Raw genomic sequence first — 6,710 nt, 5'->3', positions numbered from 1 at the left:
GACACAAATGCCCTGCTGTCCCTCAGCAAAGTAGACGAAAGCAGAGAAACCTGAAAACTGTCTGTCCGGGATGGGGGTTCGGGTCCCTTTAAGCACAGACCTCAGATAGCCTGAGGCAGCAGCCCCACACACTAAGTCTGACCCTGATGCCCTGCCAGCACTAGTTCTGGCCAGCCTTACCTTCGATTCAGGGTCCACTCAATGTGGACGCACTATTTTGAATTAGAAAAACACTATTTTGAATTAGTTTTTATGTCTAGATGCGTTATTTTGAATTAGCTTAATTCAAATTAACTATTTTGAATTAAGTTAATTCAAAATAGCGCTGTAGTGTATACATACCCTGAGTGCAGCCGGGATGAAAGCATTACATGCGTTCACAGAATTTCAAGAAATTGTCCTGTTAACTTTCTTTTGTGTGCTAATGATGCTTCATAGGACATATATTTTACTCTTAAAAGAACACACTGTGCAATTATAAAAATATTAGTAATTTTTCTTGGCATATTAAGAATTAAAGGGACATTTATAGACCATGTCATTAAGATTGGCAGAGATCTAGCCCTATGATGGAATTCAAAGCTAAATGGTTTTGCAAGAATTAACAGGCGTTTGAAAGTTCAAATAATCTACCTGCTGGTACCTGCAGGGTAATAAATAGGTTTATTACCAAATCTACTTGAAAAGGAAACCCAAAAGAGAAGCATTTATGAGTTCCTTCTCTCTGAGGTTGGTTTGATATAAGAGTCAAGAGAACTAGGAAATTCCACAGGAAGGGAGTTAGTTCCAATTTGAGGCCCATCACAGAAAACAGGGTTACTTACCTGTAACTTTTGTTCTTCAAGATGTATTTCTCATGTCCATTCAAATGAGGTGTATTGCTCCTGGAGCATTTTTTTTCCCCCGGTGGTACCTGTTGGGCTGGCAGGTCGCCCCCTGGAGTGGTGCCGCTATAGCAGAGTATAAGTACCCCTGCCGGCCCTTCCCCTCCCCAGTTCCTTCTTGCCAAAAACTCCGGTGCAGGGGAGACAGGGGGGGAATCGAATGGACATGAGCAACACATCTCGAAGAACAACAGTTACAGGTAAGTAACCCTGTTTTCTTCTTCGAGTGGTTGCTCATGTGCATTCAAATGAGGTGACTTCCAAGCTATCCCCATCGGAGGTGGGGTCAGAGACAGCTTTTATCGAGAAAAGACACCTACACGTGTTACGTAACGTAACAAACAGAAATTTAATTTAACAATACAACGGAACCTACCATAACACAGGAAAGCAGGAGAGGTATTTACAGCACGTAATACATCAATCTCATCCTTTTTTTTTCTTTTTTTTTTAACAGAACTGAGCCTAAAACAGCGGAACCCAAAGCAGCATCCTTCCTGGTCTGTTGGGTGACTGCATAATGCTCTTTAAACGTGTGGATAGAGGCCCATGTGGCCGCTCTACAGATTTCAAGTATAGGAACTTGTGCCCCAATGGTTTACGTGCAAGCTGAGCAAGGTTTGAAGCCCTGCGGGCCTGGCATCACCATCCTCCGGGGGAGCAGGGGGAGGGAGGAGAAAGGGTGAAAACTATCTACTAAGTACCTAACAACTACTTAACAAACAAGGAACTGCCAACAGGCAACAAGTAACTAGCTGGGATTTGTAGGAGACAGCAAGCTCCCATGACCGTCATGGACAGTAAGAAGGAACTGAGGAGGGGGAGGGCCGGAAGGGGTACTTACGCTCCGCTCTAGTGGCACCACTCCAGGGGGCGACCTGTGGTCCGACGGGTACCGCTAGGGAAAAAACGCTTCATTCGAATGGACATAAGCAACCACTCGAAGAAGAAGTTGTGACTACAAGGAGTCACAGGGGTGTTGGTGTTTAGCTGAGAAGAGTATTGGGGCACACTGGTGAAGAATAGGCCAAGGAATAGTAGAAGTAATTTAAGTTTGTGCTTTTGGTTTTGATTTTTTGGAGAACTCCAGAGATGATTCCTACGAGCCACAATCCTGAAGGAACATTGATTCCTGAGTACCTAAGGGTATGACTACACTACAAAGTTAATTTGAAATAACAGCCGTTAGTTCGAATTAACTTTAATAGTGGCTATACATACAAACCGCTAGTTCGAATTTAATTCAAACTAGAGGAGCGCTTAATTCGAACTACGTAAACCTCATTCTACGAGGGCTAGTTCGAATTAAGTAGTTCGAATTAAGGGCTGTGTAGCCACTTAATTTGAACTAGTTGGAGGCTAGCCCTTCCCAGCTTGCCCTTGTGGCCACTCTGGGCCAAACCAGGGAAACTTTTCTGCCCCCCTTCCGGCCCCAGAGCCCTTAAAGGGGCATGGTCTGGCTACAGTGCCCATGCCAGTTGCAAGCCTGCAAGCATCCAGCCAGCAGACCCTGTACCTGGCATGGCATGAGCCAGCCACCCGCTGCCACCCAGCCCTCCGCCTCTTCCCAGGACCAGGCTGGTGGCTCCCAGGAGCCTGCCCAGGGCCGCAAGAAGCGGGCACCCGCCTGGTCTAGTGTGGAGATCGTGGACCTCATCGACGTTTGGGGGGAGGCCTCCAACGTTCACGACCTCTGCACTAGGCACAGGAATGCAGCCGTCTAGGGCAGGATAGCTGCCAGCCTGGCCACCAAAGGCCACATGCGAACCCAGGAGCAGGTTTGCATGAAAATCAAGTTGGTCCAGTGAGACCCCTGAGCCCTGAGCTTAGAACATAAGTATAGCCATACTGGGTCAGACCAAAGGTCCATCTAGCCCAGTAGCCTGTCTGCCAACAGCGGCCAACACCAGGTACTCCGGAGAGAATAGACCGAAGACAATGACCAAGTGATTTGTCTCCTGCCATCCATCTCCAGTCTTCCACAAACAGAAGCCAGGGACACCGTTCCTACCCCCTGGCTAATAGCACTCCATGGACCCAACCTCCATGACTTTATCTAACTTCTCCTTAAACTCTGTTATAGTTCTAGCCTTCACAGCCTCCTGTGGCAAGGAGTTCCATGTGCTGTGTGAAGAAGAATTTTCGCTTATTAGTTTTAAGCCTTCTACCCATTCATTTTCTTTGGTGTCCTCTAGTCCTTCTATTATGAGAACTAATGAAGAACTTTTCTTTATTCACCCTCTCTACACCACTCATGATTTTATAGACCTCTATCATATCTCCCATTAGTCTCCTCTTTTCTAAGCTGAAAAATTCCAGTCTCTTTAGTCTCTCTTCATATGGGACCCGTTCCAAACCCCTAATCATTTTAATTGCCCTTTTCTGAAACCTTTCCAAGGCCAAAATATCTTTTTGAGGTGAGGAGATCACATCTGTATACAGTACTGAAGATATGGCATACCATAGTTTTATACTTCCCCTTCTTCTTCCCCTGGCTTCCCCCTTCCAGCTCCCTCCTCCCAGGTTTCCCCCTCCCCTCTTCCACCCTTTCTCTTCCCCTCTCCCACCTCCTTTTCCCAGTCTCCCCAGAGGTTAATCCCCCTGCCCCAATTTTGGTAAATAAAGAGATTTTCTATTTTTGAACACACGTGTCCTTTATTTTTTACATCAGGAAGGGGGCTAGGGAGGGGTAAGTGGAAGGAGGTGAGGGAGGAATGGGGCATGAGCCCCCGATGGGAAGGACTGAGGTGGCTCTGCAGGCTCCTTGGGGTGGAAGCTCTCCTGCAGGGCCTCCTGGATCCTGACAGCCCCCCGATTGACCCCCCCAGATGGCAGGCTGTGGCAAGTGCAGCCAGACTGATGGCCGAGTGCTGTGATGTGCCGAGTGAGGGCACTCCAAGCCAGGACTGCTTTGCTGTCCCTCATCGAGTTAGACAAGCAAGCGGGGAACCCTGAGAACTGTCTGTCTGGGGTGGGGGTCGGGTCCCTTTAAGCACAGCCCTCGGCTAGCCTGAGGCAGCAGCTCCACACTCTAAGTCCTAACCTGATGCCCTGCTGGCACTGCTTCTGGCCAGCCTTAACTTCGGTTCAGGGTCCACTCAGTGTGGGCATGCTATTTCGAATTAGCAAAACACTAATTCGGCTCAGTTTTTAGGTCTAGATGCACTGATTCGAATTAGATTTTGAATTAACTAATTCTAATTAAGTCAGTTCAAATTAGTGCTATAGTGCAGACATACCCTGAGAGGCTTTTAGGTACACTCTGAACTCAGGAAGGGACTGCAGGAAAGGCCTGCTGATAGGCTGAGGTAAAAGAAGCATGGGCAGAAGGGATGGGAAGGTCTGAATATATATACCTTGCATGCTATCTATAGGGTTCTTGGGCTAGAATGAAGAGGAGAGGAGGAGCCTGGATTACCCTACAGGCTCCCCAGAAACAGTACCAAGAGTCAAAGGACTAGTATGTCTAGATTTGGACCACAAACTTAGTATAATTCTGTTGTACATTAGTTAGTTGGATTTGCTTTTTTACCCCAAAAAAGGAGGACTGTAAATGATCTGGCTAGAAGGTTACATCACATGAAGAAATATACTGCTGCAGGGCTGGACCAGCTGTGGCAGAGGGCACTAGATGAAGTGAGCTTGCTACACCATGCCCAGAGAAAAAAGTGGGGTGGGAACAGTGAATCCGTCTTGAACAAGCCCCTATATATCATTTTTCTGAAATGTCTGACCAAACTACTAAATAGTTTATATATTAAATGATGCACTTAATATGCTTAGAGTTAGTCACAGAGATATCAGTCATCTATTTTCCTCAATGTACACATTTGAAAAATGATATAGATTGGAAAAAATACGCTTGAAGCTATGACAGGGTTTTTTGGAGCTTAAACAATTGCTTTCCTCATTATTCAAGGCAATGACAGTTAAATTATATTTTTATAAATTTCAAGTACAAAATGACCAAACTATGTAATATACCAAACTATAAAAAAAGAAAGCAACAACTTTTTTTCAGAAAAATGTATTTGCAATTCAATTGATCATATAAAAAGCATTAAATGTTTAAAAAGTTGTAAATATTTTTAGAAGTGCTGTGGTATCACCATTCATTGCAACTACATTCCTAAATACTGTAAAGTCCAGGGCACATTATCCGTATTTGTGTAGCACAGTGAGCATAATCTTTACACTGAAGTCACTCTCATCACAACCTCTCCAGAACTGTTATCTTCTGATGAATCCTCATGAGGTCTCATTCGATTAAACAGATGTAACAATACATAGCCACACTGAAATCTTGGAGAGGTTAACTGTGTTGGATGGATTAAATTTCTGTTTCTAAATGCAGTTAGTGGTAACCACAATGTCCTACCCGGTGAAGATGCTCCTCGATTGCTCTCTTCTATGTCTGTAGCTTTATCGTAATTTAATACATCCCAGTGAAGATTAACAGCCCTCCAGCGCTTAAACACTCTGTAAACTGATGCACCTTCATGTACAATTAGTCCTGAAATTTAAAGAAAGAATTATTAGTTACTGAACAACATCTTGGACTCCATTTTAAGAGGGAATAAATAAAGATATAAGTATAACTACATTTATCCCCTTGCAACTGGCAGGTGCCTATCAAATTAAGATGAAAATCCCTGTGAGTATTTTAACTCTAATAGAAATAACTTTTCCATCATAATTTTATCTCCTTCTCCTTACTGTCAGTGTAATCAGAAAAGACAGTTACCTGTTCTATAACAAGTGTTCTTTGAGATGTATTGCTCATGTTCATTCAACATAGGTGTGTGTGCCTTCTACATGCACCAGTGCCAGATGGTTTTCCCTAAGTAGTACCCTTAGGGGTGCAGTACTGTATAAGGCACTATATATTCAGTATTATATAAGGCGATCCTGGCCCCTCCCTCCTTAGTTCCTTCTTGCTGGATCTTTGAAGGAAGGGAGGAGGTTGGGAGGTTGAATGGACATGAGCAACACATCTCAATGCCAGTTACAGAAGAGGTAACTGTCTTTTCTTCTTTGAGTGCTTACTCGTGTCCATTCAGTGTAGGTGACTATAAGCAGTGTCTGCGGAGGTGGGTAGGAATTATGGGAATGCCGACTACAATACAGCCCTGTCAAATGCAGCATCCTCCCTGGACTACGGCATGATGGCATAATGAAATATGAATGTATGTACGGATGACCATGTTGCTGCCCTACAAATGTCCTGGATTGGGACATGTACAAGGTAAGCACCCGAGGAAGCCTGAACCTGGTAGAGTGAGTACTAATCAACTCAGTGGCTGGGCCCCTGCCATCTCATAGCACATGTGGATTCAGGAAGTGATCCATTTAGACAATCGCTGGGAAGAAATGGGAGATCCTTTTCCATGTTCTGCATAGGCCATGAATAGCTGGATGGAGCTGCAAAAGGCATGTGTCCTCTCCAGGTAAAAGACCAGCATCTGACATGTCCAGTGCATGGAGGTGCCTTTCCTCATTATTCCAATGAGGCTTGGGGTAGAAGACCAGCAGAAAAAATGTCCTGGTCCACATGCAAGTTGGAAACCACCTTTGGGAAAAAGGCATGATGAGGCCGCAGCTGGACCTTGTTCTTGAAGAACTGGGTATAAGGCAGTTCCGATGTCAGGGAAAGGCTCCGACACTCATCTAGCCAACGTGATGGCAATCAGGAAGGCTAACTAGAAGGAGAGCAGTGACAATGGAAACGTTGCCAGGGGCTCGAACGAAGGGCCTGTGAGCTGTGCCAAGACCAGGTTCAGGTTCCATTGTGGAAGAGGGTCTCTGACCTCAATGGAGAGGCATTCC

At 45.1% G+C, this 6,710-nt stretch overlaps 1 protein-coding gene across 1 annotated transcript in view; it reads right to left on the bottom strand.

Moving 5' to 3' along the window:
- Nucleotides 1-4,902: 4,902 nt before the first annotated feature.
- The window catches only part of MARCHF11 (membrane associated ring-CH-type finger 11), a 55,291-nt gene continuing 53,483 nt past the window's right edge, over nucleotides 4,903-6,710 (bottom strand). The window contains exon 4 of the mRNA XM_075921453.1: nucleotides 4,903-5,397. Within this exon, the coding sequence (XP_075777568.1) occupies nucleotides 5,075-5,397 (323 nt within the window). The 3' untranslated portion in view covers nucleotides 4,903-5,074. The remainder of the gene's footprint in view (nucleotides 5,398-6,710) is intronic.

Source organism: Pelodiscus sinensis, chromosome 2 (assembly GCF_049634645.1).
Source record: "Pelodiscus sinensis isolate JC-2024 chromosome 2, ASM4963464v1, whole genome shotgun sequence".
NCBI lineage: Eukaryota > Metazoa > Chordata > Testudines > Trionychidae > Pelodiscus > Pelodiscus sinensis.
This window is presented reverse-complemented; position numbering and strand designations above follow the sequence as displayed.